This window comes from Carcharhinus amblyrhynchos, chromosome 7 (genome assembly GCF_965287045.1).
Source record: "Carcharhinus amblyrhynchos chromosome 7, sCarAmb.v2.hapA, whole genome shotgun sequence".
Lineage (NCBI taxonomy): Eukaryota > Metazoa > Chordata > Chondrichthyes > Carcharhiniformes > Carcharhinidae > Carcharhinus > Carcharhinus amblyrhynchos.
In genome coordinates, this window is record NC_137330.1 from 91232382 (window position 1) to 91248815 (window position 16434).

At 43.3% G+C, this 16434-nt stretch overlaps 1 protein-coding gene across 1 annotated transcript in view; it reads right to left on the minus strand.

Annotated features, from left to right (window-relative positions):
- Positions 1–4348: 4348 nt before the first annotated feature.
- The window catches only part of cfap206 (cilia and flagella associated protein 206), a 36526-nt gene continuing 24440 nt past the window's right edge, over positions 4349–16434 (minus strand). Inside the window, exons 10-13 of the mRNA XM_080192787.1 lie at positions 15080–15220; positions 12824–13017; positions 5708–5839; positions 4349–4835 (exon numbers count right to left, since the gene is read on the minus strand). Coding sequence (XP_080048913.1) covers positions 4602–4835; positions 5708–5839; positions 12824–13017; positions 15080–15220 — 701 coding nt within the window. The 3' untranslated portion in view covers positions 4349–4601. The remainder of the gene's footprint in view (positions 4836–5707; positions 5840–12823; positions 13018–15079; positions 15221–16434) is intronic.

The following is a 16434-nucleotide window of genomic DNA, read 5'->3' on the forward strand; positions in this document are numbered from 1 at the left end:
GTGGCGAGCGGGTGGATTCTTGCCCCCATTCCCAGCACCACCACCGGCATGGCAGCAAGTCCACAACCTATGCTTCTGACCTGGCCAGCTCCATTGCGCAGGCAGGTATCTCCAAGCCCTCCATGATTTTCACAGGAGTTGGACCAACTGTTGGATGACTTGTGGTTCAGGGCTCCTCAGGGGAGTCATGAGCCACGGTCTGACTTTGGGGAGCTTTTGAAAGGTAAGTTCAAAATGTCTTACTCATGCCCACATGCTCCTCCATGCCTACCCATGATCTTATCCTTCCCCCACCTCTATGGTCCTCATACTTTAAATGCCAACTTATGGCTCTTCCAATGCCAACTTATATACATAGAATCAATGAATCATGTAGTAACAATGGCATATGTGGGACTGCTCAGAAAAGAAACCAGACCACAAAATAAAACTGCTGTTCCTACAACCCTATAAAAGTATCAATCTGTCAGACCATTAAAGTATCAACAACAAAGGCTTCAAACCAGACTGACAAAGAATTTTCTAGCCAGCAGGTGAAATCGCCTTCGCCTACTTTAAATTCCACCCTGAAGCATTGAGCTAAAGGGATTGGATCTTATCTGAGGGAGACAGGGGGTGGCACAGTGGCACAGTGGGTAGCACTGCTGCTTCACAGCGCCAGGGACTTGAGTTCAATTCCCTGGCTTGGGTCACTGTCTGTGTGGAGTTTGCACATTCTCCCTGTGTCTGTATGGATTTCCTCCAGGTGCTCCGGTTTTCTCCCACAGTCTGAAAGATGTGCTGATTAGGTGCATTGGCCATGCTAAGTTCTCCCTCAATGTACCCAACAGGTGCTGGAGTGTGGCAACTAGGGGATTTTCCCAGTAACTTCATTGCAATGTTAATGTAAAACTACTTTTCATCTAGTAAAGGCAGAGACAGACTCGTGATGTGCCTGCCAGCTCCCTGCGCCACCATGGAGCCTGAGCTTAGCAATCTTAGCACACAGTTGATAAAATCCCACATCTGGCACCACCTTTGTGCCGCAGAAGATTAATTGGTTATACGCAACTCATAAGTATTCTTAGACGTGCTAACTGAACTTTGTACTTTGAGTATTCATTATTATGGTTGTCATTGCTGCAATAGCTCTATGTTCCTGGTATAGTTGGCTCAGCTTGAATGAACCCTCAGTGAACTCACTGCCCATTTCAGGCTTCCTTTAGTTCTTGTTTGGATTGCAGTCCCAGCCTGTCTCTGTGCTTCCCTGCACATTGCTGTACACTATCATGTGCAATTGCAACACATCCCAACAAGGTGCTGCAACTTAGCAAAGCAACCCAGCTCAGGTGCTGCTCCCTGCAGTCAGCCCACAACTTTATTGCCTCTCACAGTACCCCATTCCTACAACCTCAACAGAAGAGGGGAACCACTGACCAATACCCTGGCTACTCCTAACCACCATCATCCCAATGCAGGTGTACCCCTCAAGGAGTTCAAGATCTGTCAAATGTTAGCGCTCCAATCCTGGTCCCACATTCACACACCAACTCAATGCGGCCACCAAGCCAACACATGATAAACCCATACCAGTAGTCATCCAACTCTCCAACACCCCTTTTTAATATAATCATGTCTATCTCATGATACATCTCAGAAAAGATGAGCACATATACTGACCCATGTAATTCATCTATCAGGAGAAGTTGGGCTTGTCTGCTCCATTATTCAGCGACCAGGACAATCCTCTTGTGCAGTCAACAAATGACAGGAGGAGCAATCCTGTGTCTGGAGGGCCACAAGTTGTCTCTGATCCCTTACTAGAGGGCATGAGTGCAAGTTGCAGTAGTGAGTGCTGTGGGAAAGCACTGCCAATCACGGGTGCAGTGCTGGGAAAGGTTTAAGACCAGCTGTATCCTGAAAAGGTGAGTCTTTCAGGTATTCAGTGTTTCCCCTTAACTTGCAGCCTGCAAAATGCAGAGCAGCGGTGGGATACAGGGCACTTGTTGCTCAACAAAAAAGCAGGGGTGTGTGTCTGGGATACAGATACAATGCCCAGTGCTTATGTGTGCAGCTGCCAATAAATGCATGCTACCTGAAACCACGTGGAGGATTTTCCCTTCTGCGTTCAGCACTCCAGTATCTTACCTCCCTTTGCTTCTTGCATTTGCAGGAGAACAGATGCACAATACCCACGGGACACCACTATGAGTGTGTTCTTGATAGTGAATCCCCTATTTGAGGTACACGTGACCATGAGCAGGTTTATGTCAGCATGGTGTTGTGTTTGGGGGAATATCTTGGTAGCATAGGGAGGGAGATTTGGGGAGGGGAGGGCGTTGGCTGTGTGCTGCACCTAATCTGATAGCATACTGAGTATAGAGATATTGTGAAACTTTCAAGATCTTCCTGCCTGCTTCTCATGAGCTTCTCTTGTGTTTCACACAGAACTCAATGGTTGCCACTCACATCTACCAGCCACAGAATCCTTTGGATGTCAAGAGGAGGAAAAGTTCTAAGGATGCAGGGCCATGTAAGACTAGAGCACCAAGTGTCAGCTTACACCTCACTGGGTCCATGCATGGTTGTAGTGGGCAGCAGTGACTGAGGAACACAGCATTAGTGTGCAGAAGGAGGTGTTTGAGGCAGAGGTATCTGTGTGCAATCCTCCTCCGTGATGGGGGAGGTGGAGGATTCACAGTGATGGTCCTTCTGGCAATGAGGAAAGGCTTCCGGAGTTGGTTTGGAGCTCAGTACTTGGCTGGAAGTAGAGGAACCCATGCAGCAGATTGACTTGAGTGCAAGAGTTCTTCCCCCCCATGACGAGGTGCCAACCTCATGAAGGGCCAGATTTGGTAGTGCCCAGAGTGCAAGCAAGGGCAGTGTGATGTCCTTTTCTGCACCAGGGCCACTGATTTCCCCTTGCCTGACTCCATTTAGTCCCATATGAGACCATGAAAATCTGGCTCAGGCTGTTCAGGTAAGGATGGAAAGAGGGATGAGTTGCAATATTGATTGAAGAGAGCACTGCAGTGCTTGAGTGAGAGAATGTTTGAGAGAAGTCAAGAACAGAATCTAATTGGTTTGAGTAAGGAACAATAGAAATACTATTACACTACTGGTTGTATCATATAGACTGCCAACTAGTTGAAAAGCTATAGAACGAATTTACACAGAAATTACAGAAAGGTGCAAAAACTATAATTATAATAAGGTGCTGTAATTCTCCTAATATAAGGCTTAATTTTCACTGAGTCTGGATGATACAGGAGCCCTTTAAAAATGTCAACTTGGTCTCTACCTCATTCCCAGACTATCTGATTTTTGGGGTACCTATAAAAGGTATGGGCTGGTTTCTGCCAAAACCCCATGGAACCCTAATCTGGCTGACTTCATTGTGGAAATAAGCATATCCTACGTCTCTACAACTTTCATTGTTGGACCAGGATTTTTTAAATTCATGGTTCCTGGCCCCTCAAAGGATCCATGATAAGTTTTAAATAGTAACTGCAAAAAGTCCTCATCATTCCCCCCAGACCAAGATATACCTTTCCATCTACCCACTGACCCCTCTACCCCCAAGACAAGCTATGGCACTTCCATGCTCATTGATCCTTTAAACCACTTAACCTTGTGCAAATATCGTGAAATTGGCCAGAAAGCCAGAGCTATCAATTAGTTGATTGTTTCAGCTCACAGCCAAATCTCTTATGTATGCTTGGCTGAATGCCCAGATAACCATTACTCCTGTTGAATCACCTCCGTCCCAGAGATGACATTTAACAGCTCAGGCTCTCTGATCTCGGCTGTCAGTTTCACGATGTTTATTTACAAAAGGTTAAGTCATTTCAAGGGCTTGAGGTTTTTGTTACTGATACTTTAAGGTTTTGCATGTTTGACAGTTTTATTACCTTCTAATAAAGTTTTTTTAAATATAGTAGGAAGTTATGAATTACTTATTAATAGCTTTTGTTTTACACAACCTACTGTCACTACAGGGTTCACTGGTTTAATATATTTCGAAAATGTCTGCAAAGGCAAGATCTTCATTGCCAGAAGAAGCAAGAGTGTTCTTCCTGTCTTCACATTAATACTTCATTCACACCCCTCCTTCTCACCATTCCCTGTCCATTATTCCTTCGGGACTGGTGAACTATATTGGTGTGCCCATAGCATTCCAATAAAGCTGAATGGAAATGGTGCTTATGCCTCTTCCACCTGGCACATAACATGTCAATTATTGTACTATAAGATACTTCCTGAACTTAGGCACCAGTAATTCTAAAATTCCTCAAGTGGTTTTGCTGCATGCTTGCATTTATTACCTGCAGGCTGTGATTGACATCTTCGACATCAATTAGTTCAACCAATTTTATTGAAAGCCTCAAATTTGTGCTCGTGCTTATCAGGATAATGATGTCCTGCTAAAATGTCTGCAATACAATAACAAGCATTAACATAGGACTATAGTTGTTAAATGTAACATCCCCAACCCATAATATTTTCTACAAAGAATTCTGTGGGAAAATTTCAGTTTATTACTAAATCTGATAGTTATTGCCAACATGAAAGTTTTGTTAGATTGATTACTCAAGTTTCTTTTTTATAGAAGATGTTCGGTTTTAAGTTTCATCAATTGCTCTTGTTAAGTTGTATTTGATCATATGCGTCGGTTCTGCAACCTTTCCTCCACGTAAGCCAGCGTAGAAGACCTGTGGTTTGGGCACATTGCTGGAGTTATCTCGCTTTGTTTGTACTGCCTTGGTCTTTGGCAGGTAGACTTGGGTAGTGTTGTCTCTTCTCATGTGGCTGAGGTTTGTCTGTATATAACGTGTGACCTTCTGACGCAGGTTTGCCTGGAGAAATTGAAGCATTTAAAATGCCATTATTCTGTAGCCTAAATACATATAGTACGAGTCACAATTTTGTTCATAATATTTTAGGTGGAGTCATTTGTCTGACGATTTCAATTCTTGCTGATTCCAATGAAGCTTATCTACTGAGTAAGTATAAAATCAACATAAAATTTGAGCCAATCAATTCTAAATAATGTAAGTAGATCTTGTATTAATCTGCGTCGCTGTTCCTGGTGCGCTAGAAGGTAAATTGATTTATAACAATTGGGTGGTTATGGAACATGACAGGATAGGTGTTGTTCATAGTCAGGTGGACAGTTACGCTATGGTGCATCATATAGGCAAGATTTAAATAAGTTGGATATATTTATGGTTCTCCCATGGTGTTGCACATGTAATGATGTGGTTTGCACATATAAGACAGGTGATATGCTATTTTATAAAGACAGGAGTGCTGTAGCATATTCTGGCAAGGCCACAAAATCACACTATAAATAAGCAAATAGAACCAAATCTATGAATAGTTTAACTGTGGTTTGATCAGGGAAATGACAATGGAATTTTTTTCGTCCGTTTTAAGTTGCAGCTGAGCAGCATTCAGCATTTTAAGATTGTGTTGCAGCTGTAACAAAGTGATAGAGGATTTTCATAATAACTTCATAGTACTTAATGTAAGCCTACTTGTGACTAATAAACTTTTTTTTATGTAAATGCAATGTAGCTAGTTACTCCTGTACTGTATACTTAGTGTATCTTTCCATAAAGTAAACAGATATGTTTGTTGCCAACTGATAGTAGCTTTGGTTACAGTAGGGAAGGAGTTTGATTAACGAAGATGTTTTTACAAATGAAATTTTAAAAAGCATGCCTACCAATTTAATTGCTTTTCTTCTCAACTCCCACTCATTCCATTCATATGATTTAACAATGTTTGGCTCCAGGATGTGAGTGTCAGTTTGGGTGCAGTTGTCATATTTTATGACGCGTTTCATGCATCTGGTTGCCTAGAAATTAGAAAGCAAAGAAAATAAAAAGGGAAAAAGCCAAGAACCCAGACTGCAGACTGATGACAAATTGTAGGAAAATGGCTTATTCTACAATGCCTGAATTATAAAAAATACTTTACTTAAGTCCTCAATAACCATGCTCCTCACAAATATTCTTTAAAGAAAAATTTAAGTAAGATATAAAATTTAAGTTTATTAGTATCACAAATTGGCTTACTGCAATGAAGTTACTGTTAAAATTCCCTAATTCTGGCACCTGTTCGGGTACATTGAGAGAGAATTAAGCACGGCCAATGCACCTAACCAGCACATCCGTCAGACTGTGGGAGGAAACCAGAGCACCTGGAGGAAAACCACACAGACATAGAGAGAATGTGCAGACACTGCACAAACAGTGACCCAAACCAGGAATTGAACCCAGGTCCCTGGTACTGTGAGACAACAGTGCTGACCACTGATCACAAATTTCAATGTGTATGTTGAAATTTGAAGTGTTGAAATTTCCCTCCTGGTTTGAAGAAAAATGCTTGGCAGTTCTTTACTATCTCCCTTAAATGGCCATGGATGATCCTGAATTATAAGTTTCAATCAACTGTTGATCACAACTCTGCCCAATTCTGGCCTTCATGGGCTACCTGATAGGTCTGGTCTGGGGCAATGAGCTCATCCTTTTTGTCAATGTACAACTTTCTGTTTAAAAGCAGAACATTTTTATTATGGTAACAATGAGTTTGCTTTGGCAGCATTGACCAGGTGCTGACATTTCCTGGAGTTACATGTGGCAAAAGGTTACAAATGGGCAGATAGGTGGCAGATGGAATTTAATCCTGACAAATGCGAGGTGATGCATTTTGGAAGGAATAATGCAGGGAGGAGTTACATGATAAAAGGTAGACCGATTAAGAGTATAGAAATACAGAGGGACCTGGGAGTGCAGGTGCACAAGTCTCTGAAGGTGTCGACACAAGTAGAGAAGGTTGTGAAGAAAGCTTATGGAATGCTAGCCTTTATAGGAAAGGGTATAGAGTATAAGAGCTGCCGTCTAATGCTTCAGTTGTACAGAACGTTGGTTAGACCGCATTTGGAGTACTGCGTCCAGTTCTGGTCACCCTACTACCGGAAGGACGTGGAGAGGGTGCAGAGGAGGTTTACCAGGATGTTGCCTGGCATGGAAGGACTGAGTTATGAGGAAAGGTTGGAGAAACTGGGGCTCTTCTCCTTAGAACGACGGAGATTAAGGGGGGATATGATAGAGGTATATAAAATACTGAAGGGAATAGATAGAGTCAATAGTGGTAGGCTTTTCCCTAGATTGGGGACAATTACGAGAGGTCACGATCTAAGGGTGAGGGGGGAGAAGTATAATTTGGAGATAAGAAGAAGGTTTTTCATGCAGAGGGTCGTGGGGGTATGAAACACACTACCGAGTAGGGTGGTGGAGGCAGGCACGTTGGCCTTGTTTAAGGTTTACTTAGATAGACACATGAGCGAAATAAGGATGGAGGGTTATAGTAGAGGATATTAAATAGGGTCAGAGCCTCGGGACGACACCAGAAATGTATTATTACATGTTAATGTTTTGTCTTTTTATTCCACAGGTGTCGGTCCACCTTGTTGTCAAACGAGGGGCATGCACATGGTGGGTCGTGCGTGGGCTGCTCTTGGAGGTTCCGGGAGTGGCCTAGTACTTTGTGTCGTTGTGTATGCTTAATCCTGGACCAGCAGACGGGCGCCGCAACAGCTCAGTGACTATCACTGCTAGCTGTGCAGATACATGGATTTGGGCCTGTGTCTGTGGGAGTTTGCGCATTCTCCCTGTGGTTGCGTGGGTTTCCTCCGGGCGCTCCGGTTTCCTCCCACACCCCAAAGATGTGCTCTTAGGCTGATTGGTGTACCAAATTGACACTATTCTCCCCTGAATCTGGTTACATTAGGGGTTCCACTCACATACACACAGGGCAGGGTAGGTGTAGGAAGATGCGGCGGCGCGGGCTCGTTGGGCCGAAGGGCCTGTTTCCCGTGCTGGGTTGTTCTTTGTTGTTCTTTGTTCTTACAAATGGCATTTTCTGAAATAAATGTCCCTTTGTGCTCTGGATTTCATACAGGAAATATGAAGGAGAAAGAGCTCCACAAAGTCTTAATTGATTGCAAGAAAGAATTCAATCAGTTTATAACTAAAGATTGTTTAGCATTAACAAAGTGTAGAACAATATATAAAGAATCTTGCGCAGACATAGGGAACATAGGAACATTCAGCCCATTGACCTTGCTCCACCATTTAAAACATTCATAGCTGATGAGACACTTCAATTCCTTTTATAGCCACTATCTGCCACCACAGGGTGGCACAGTGGTTTGCATGCTGCCTCATTGCGCCAAGGACCTGTGATCAATTCCTGGCTTGGGTCACTGTCTGTGTGGGGTTTGCACGTGCTCCCTGTGTCTGTGTGGGTTTCTTCCAGGTGCTCCGGTTTCCTCCCACAGTCCGAAAGACGTGCTGGTTAGGTGCATTGACCCGAACAGGTGCCAGGGTGTGGCGGCGAGGAGAATTTCACAGCAACTTCATTGCAGTGTTAATGTGAGCCTTATTTGTGACTAATAATTAAAATTTATTTTATCTCCATAACCTTTACATTATTGTTAATCAGAAACCTATCAATCTCTACCTTAAACATACTCAGTGACTTAATTTCCATTGCACTCTAGGGTAGCAAATACCAAACATTCACAACCGTCTGTGTAAATAAATTTCTCCTCATCTTGGTCCTTAGTGGCATCTCCCTTATTTTGAAATTATGGCCCCTGAACTCTAGACTGCCCAACCAAGGGAAACATTTTACCTGCATCTACTCTGTCGATTCCTTTAAGTATCTTGTAGATTTCAATGAGGTCACCTCTCATTCTTCAAAACTCTAGAGAATACAGGCCCAGTTTGCCCAATTTCTCTTCATAAGACAGTCCCAACATCCCCAGAGCAAATCTGGTGAATCTGTGGTGCACTCCCTCTATGGCAATAATATCCTTTCTGAGGTAAGGTACCAACACCGAAGATATTGTTCCAGGTACGGTCTAACCAAGCTCCTGTACAATTGAAGCAAGATCTTACTACATCTGTACTCAAATCCTTTTGCAAAAAAGACTCACATTCCATTAACCTTTCTAATAGCTTGCTGCACCTGCATGTTCGCCTTCAGTGACTTATGGACAAGGACACCGAGGTTCTTTTGTACATTTAAACTTTCTAACTTCTTACATTTAAGAAATACTCTACTTACCTGATCCTTCTACCAAAATTGATTCCCACACATTTTTCCTCAATATTTTCCATGTATAAGCTGCATTTTTAATGATAGTTTGTCTGAATTTATATTCATGATATTAATGAATTTATATTAATGATTTGGATGAGAATATTGGAGGCATGGTTAGTAAGTTTGCAGATGACAACAAGATTGGTGGTACAGTGGACAGTGAAGAAAGTTATCTCCAATTGCAATGGGATCTTGATCAATTGGGCCCGTGGGCTGACGAATGGCAGATGGAGTTTAATTTAGACAAATGCAAGGTAATGCATTTTGGTAGACTGAACCAGGGCAGGACTTACTCAGTTAATGATACGGCATTGGGGAGAGTTACAGAACAAAGAGATCTAGGGGTACATGTTCATAGCTCCTTGAAAGTGGAGTCACAGATGGACAGAGTGGTGAAGAAGGCATTTGGCATGTTTGGTTTCATCGGTCAGAACATTGAATACAGGAGTTGGGAAGTCTTGCTGAAGTTGTACAAGACATTGGTAAGGCCACACTTGGAGTACTGTGTACAATACTGGTCACCCTATTATAGAAAGGATATTATTAAACTAGAAAGAGTGCAGAAAAGATTTACTAGGATGTTACTGGGACTTGATGGATTGAGTTATAAGGAGAGGCTGAATAGACTGGGACTTTTTTATCTGGAGCGTAGGAGGCAAAGGGATGACCTTATAGAGTCCTATAAAATAATGAGGGACATAGACAAGGTAGATAGTCATATCTTTGCCCAAAGTTAAGGGAGTCTAAAACTAGAGGGCATAGGTTTAAGGTGAGAGGGGAGAGATACAAAAATGTCCAAAGGGGCAATTTATTCACACAGAGGGTGGTGAGTGTCTGGAATAAGCTGCCAGAGGTAGTTGTAGAGGCAGGTACAATTTTATCTTTTAAAAAGCATTTAGGTAGTTACATGGATATGATGGGTATAGAGGGATATTGGCCAAATGCGGGCAATTGGGATTAGTTTAGGGGTTTAAAAAAAGAGTGACATGGACAAGTTGGGTCAAAGAGCCTGTTTCCATGCTGTAAACTTCTATGACTCTAATTAGGAGTTAAGAAAGGTTGCCCACTGCCCATGCCCTTAGTCAGCTCTGAAGAGGAGGCATATGGACTTGAAACTTTAACCCAGGTTTCTCTCTCCACAGGTGCTGCCAGACCTGCTGAGTTAATCCAACGTTGTTTGTTTTTGTTTGCGAGAATACAGGTACCAACCTCAGTAACTTTATTTTGCCCAGAGGTGCACATTCAAGTGAAATTAATTAACTAGTTTGTTTTCTTAATTTAAAATGTCTCCCCACTATTCTGTTTCCTACATTACAACCATACTTCAAAAATACTTCATTAACTGGGCTCACAATGAGGCCTTGAAAAATGCTGCATGGATGCAAGTCATTCTGTAATAATGAAATGTTGCAGTGTAAGGACATTTTTAGCTTGCGGGTGAGAAAAATACTCCAACTTATTTCAATTTGTTCTAAGACCAAGAATGACGTGACTGATTATTAAAAACAAAAGTCTTATGACTGAAAAGGGGAGAAAATTCATAGAATAGAATTATAGAATCCCAAAAGTACAGAAGGCCATTCGGTTCATGGAACCTGCACCAAAAACAATCCTACCCAGGCCCTACCCCTGTAACCCCACATATTTACCCTGCTAATCCTCCTGACACAAAGGGGCAAATTAGCATGGCCAATCCACCTAACCTGGACCGTGGGAGGAAATCAGAGTACTGGGAGGAAACCCACACAGACACAGGGAGAAAGTGTAAGCTCCACACACAGTCACCCATGCCAGGAATTGAACCCAGTCCCTGGTGCTGTGAGACAACAGCTCTAGCCACTGTGCCACCCCAAATTGAAGTAACAGAAAATCTGTAGTGCTCTCTCTGTATTTCACTGTCTCTGGTACTTCTCATATCTTATTCTCACCTTTTCTTTGCTATTTCTACTTCTCTCCACTGCTGTCACTTATTGCCTCTATGTTCTCTGTACTGTTAATCACAGCAAATGGCTGTGGTGGAAGAATCAGTCCAGACTAGTCATTTAGATTCGAGTCAGTTTATTGTAAGGCACTTCTTCAATGCTACTTACCTACAAGAAGCTCTCCACCCTGAGCGTTCCAGTTGTCTCTATTTATATGGTAATCAATGTCACATATTTAACTAGCAATTCCCTTAACAAGGTAATTGCCATAGGCTGTGATAAATAGTACATTAACTTGTAGCAAGTCTTGATTATTCCACTTCCCTACTTTGTGAATATGATCATCATCAGTACTTTGTTCAGAAAGGCTGGATATTTGAAATATTATGGTTAAAAAGTGCAAAAAAAAGTCTGGTTACAAAATGAAAATGTTTTTAGCCTCTTATCTGAAGATACTGAAGGAAACAAATGGGAATGGAGTCAAAATAAATGCCTAATTCACTCAAAAATCTGCTTTTTTAACTTGAATCTCAGCATTTTTTGGTGTTTTGCTCATTACTCTTGTGCTCAATGCTGCAAGATGATGGTTACTTTCTGTGATGACCTCCATGAGGTCTATAGGGAATCACTAATTGATCTCATGCAGGGTTCATTGAGTATGAGTTCCCCTGGTAACAGGCAGTGGTTGAAAGTCAATCTAAGGAAAGCAACTGGCCAGATGGGGTACCCAGATGAACGCTCAGATCCTGCGCAGACCAACTGGCAGGGTATTCACAGACATCTTCAACCTCTCTTTACACCAAGCTACCTGCTTCAAGACAACCACCATCATCCCGGTACCAAAGGAAAGCCAGGCAGCATGCCTTAATGACTATCATCATTAAGCTCTGATATCCATCATTATGAAGTGCTTTGAAAGGTTAATCATGGCATGAATCACTTCCAGCCTTCCAGACTGCCTGGATCCACTTCAGCTCGCCTACTGCTGCAACAAGTCCACAGGATATGCCGATTCTCAACCCTAGAACAACTAGATAACAAAGACACCTATGTCAGACTCATACTTATTGACTACAGCTCAGCCTTCAACACCATTATTCCCACGAAACTCATTTCCAAACTCCGTGGCCTGGTGCTCTGCTCCTCCATCTGCAACTGGATCCTGAACTTCCTAAACCATAGGCCACAATTAGCAAGGATAGGCTCTTCCACAATCATCCTCAACACCGATGCCCAACAAGGCTGTGTTCTCAGCACTCTACTATACTCCTTATATACCTATGACTATTCAGCCAAATTCCCTTCCAACTCGATGGTGGGTTGGATCTCAAACAATGACGAGACAGAGTACAGGAATGAAATAGAGAATCTGGTAAACTGGTGCGGCGACAATAATCTCTCCCTCAATATCAACAAAATAAAGGAGATAGTCATTGATAGGAAGCATAGTGAAGAACATACCCCTGTCTACGTCAATGGGGATGAAGTAGCAATGAGTTGAGAGCTTCAAGTTTTGCACCTTTTATAAAGCAGGGACGAGTGTGTGTACTATGTTGTGGTTTTACGTTGATTTCTGTAAATAAACTATGTTCCTTTCCACTAGTGCTTCCTGAGGCATTACATTTTCTGTTTATTGGACTGAACATCGCAGGTTGGAATCACAATCCCATTGGAACTGAACGGAGACATGCAAATAACATGGGTTGTTGTCACTTTTCTTTGAGAAGTATCATCCAAAGTGGCTATACCTGTGCATAGGGAGAGATTGTGGAGAATTGCTGGTGGAGCTCCAGGAGTTGAATGAGTTCAGCAGAGTGTTGAGCATGCTCAGCTGCCATAGCAATGTAATAGTCAGGCTTCTGAGCAAAGCAGCTGGCTGCTTCCTTCGAGGAAAAAACGTAATACTTTTCCTGATATTTAAGAATTCCGATATTTGGATTTCCTGAAAAGAAGAACAGGTTATTTTGTGACATTCTTGTAAAATAGTTTATGTCCAATTATTCCGCTGCTTGATGATAACATGATATCAGTTTATGTGTGGTACTTTCTTTTTATCTACAACGCCCCTTTGTGGTTTTTTTATTATTCATTCATGGGACATGGGCATCATTAGCTGGCCCGTGTTTATTGCACATCCCTAGATGGCCTTGGAGGGCAGTTGAGAGTCAACCACATTGCTGTGGGTCTGGAGTCACATGTAGGCCAGACCAGGTAAGGACATTAGTGAACCATATGGGTTTTTCCAACAATGGTTTTATGATCATCAGTTGATTCTTAATTCCAGATATTTTTTACTGAATTCAAATTACACCATCTGTCATGGCGGGATTCAAACTCGGGTCCCCAGAATATTAGCTGAGTTTCTGGATTAATTGTCTAGCGATAATACCACTAGGCCATTGCCTCCCTCGTTACATCTGAAACGACTAAAGGCCCATGGTATTTCCTTGAGTGTATCATGGCAAAATTCAGCAAGTAAAGGGAATTTATATAGATGATCTGGAGGAGGGAACCGAGTGTATGGTGTCGAAATTTGCTGATGACACCAAGATTGGTGGAATGGCAAATTGCGCGGAGGGTGTGGAGAGTCTGCAGAAGGACCTAGATAGGCTGGGCGAATGGGCCAGGAACTGGCAAATGGAATTTAATGTTGGCAAGTGCGAGGTGGTCCACTTTGGTAGGAATAATGGTAGGAAGGACTATTACTTATGTGGTGAAAAACTGCAGCAGGCAGTTCCAACCCACCTAGCCTACACATATTTGGAATGTTGGAGGAAACCGGAGCACCCAGAGCAAACCCACGCAGACACAGGTTAATTTATTTTGGGGGCTAGGTGTGCATTGCTCATAGTCAAACAATGGGCTACCCACCTAATCTATTTTACGTACTCCCATAAACACAACTATTGTGGGGTACGTAATATTATCCCCAGGAGGTTACTGATAGGTGAAAGCTATTATCATGCAAAGTACTATTCTACTATTTGGCAAAGTAGAAAAAACTTCCCCTTTATAAGTTAAATAGATGATAGCATTATTATTAGTCAGAACAAGCTAATGGGAAATAACTATGTATTTAGCCAAGTTCTTGGGTTCCTAAGGCTTCACAGCAAAAGATCATAAAATTGTGACATTTGGTAGCATAATGACACAATAGCACCATGCAGTGGTAGGATCTAAACTCGCACCCATGTGGCATGGTGGCACGGTGGTTAGCACTGCTGCCTCACAGTGCCTGGGGCCTGGGTTCAATTCTGGAATTGGGTGACTGTGTGGAGTGTGCACATTCTTCCTGTGTCTGCATGGGTTTCCTCCGGGTGCTCCGGTTTCCTCCAATGTTCCAAAGATGTGTAGGTTAGGTAGATTGGCCATGGTAAATGCACAGGGTTGTGGGGATAGGGCAGGAGTTTGGCCTAGGTAAGATGCTCTTTCAGAGAGTTGGTGCAAACTCAATGGGCCGAATGGCCTCCTTCTGCACTGCAGGGATTCTATGGTTCATGTGACACAGCACCATCTAAAGTTCAGGTTTAAATCAGGTAACATAGAGTTATTTTCCATCTCCTTATCATTGGCAGTCATGCCTTTGAGCTGCCAATGCCTTTAACAATGGAATTCTTTCCTGAGACCTCTCCAGTCTCTCTTTTCTCCTATAAAACACATTGTAAAGTTACCTGTTCACCATGCTTTCGGTCACCTGCCCTAATATCCCCTTGAAGTTAAACCTTGTCTGATAATACTCCTGTGATGAGCCCCGGGGTGGTTTACTGTGTTAAAGATGCCATATAAATGCAAATTGTTGGGGTGACGACTACCATAGGTGGAGAGCTACTAATAATCAGTTATTGTGCATCACCTAACAGTCACTTCATAAGAACCTGGCAGACTGAACATTGGCTGCCTGCTTTCCTTGTCAGACATAATAGTATGAATGCGGACCAAGCAGAAGACTTTTCAAATTTAGCAATTTGTTGCAACTAAAAAGAGGCCTTATATATCTTGTATACCTCTCAAGAGGAGACCATATCTTGCACCAAATGCATAAGCACAAAATCCTCGATACTGTATAATCGGTTGATGGTGCAGTAACATGTCTTCTGGAAAGACCCAGTCCCGATTCTTGAAGTCAGATGGGTTAATTCTTTCCTCTGAACAAGAGAAACAATAGGAAGAACATTTAGTGCCATTCATTGTAATTCTTCACCATTGAACACATAGGGCCTGATTTTACCAAAAATCGCAGTAAATTCGGGCGTTGGACCTGCAAAGCAATCTGCACCCAAAACCGAGCAGATCGCGCCTTTACCGACACCCGATTTGGGTGCATTAGCATGCATTTAAATTGACTTAATGAACTGCGTGCCCAATTCTACCCAATTTACCATCTTTGGATCCATTCCGGATCCGCGCTGTTACCAACCCGCAGAATAAAAATCTGAAGCAGATTCCTATTCTACAGGGGAACCTCCGAAACCCATCCTCCTTGAACACCCTTCACAAACCCCCCGCTAATCGCCCCGGCAAATCTGCCCCCCCACGATTGGACCCCCCCCGGGAGGCAGACCCCCCCCCATGATTCACCCCTCCCCTTGGGAAGCAGCCCCCCACCTGCGATCCACCCCTCCTGGGAGGTAGGCCGTCCCAGCAGACTACCCCCCCCCGGCCCCCCCACTCCTCAGCAGCGCACACCCTCAACCTACCTCAATTACTGCTCTCTCTCCACTGTCCTTCTGACCTGCACTCGTTGATGTGGATATGTCGGCATCGGACTAGGGTGAACACAGTAAGAAGTCTCACAACACCAGGTAAAAGTCCTGTTGGAAAGTCCTGTTTAACGTGGTGTTGTGAGACTTCTTACTGCACTCGTTGGAAAGCCTGCAGCACCTTCCTGGCCTTCCGCTGGCATCTGCTGGAGGGGGTAGGCTCAGATGGATCTCTGATTGGGCTGGGCGTTGGGGGATTGGGGCGGGGGGGGGGGGGTGTTGGTGGAGGATGGGGGGAGGATGGACTTGGGAGAATCTCCCGGGGACTCCCAGGGTTGGGGGGGGTCTGACCGGAGCCGACAAAAAAAGTGTATTGTGATGCGCTGGAACGGGGATTCCGGGCTCGGATCTGGATCTGGCCCTTAGCCTCCGATTGGTAAAATCTGGCCCACAGTGTTATATAATCGCCTATTTACATTACGATAACAGGACTGAAGTTTCTATTCTTGCTCTGGGACACAGAGGCTTGCCTGAGCATAAAGCGTTGAGGAAAGTCAGGCAGAAAAGATTGTACACTTACAAGGGAGCCCACTCAGTTTCCCATTCATTAATGGACAGGAAATCAGGAAGACTGCTTTATGTGCACAGGGGTCGCTCTG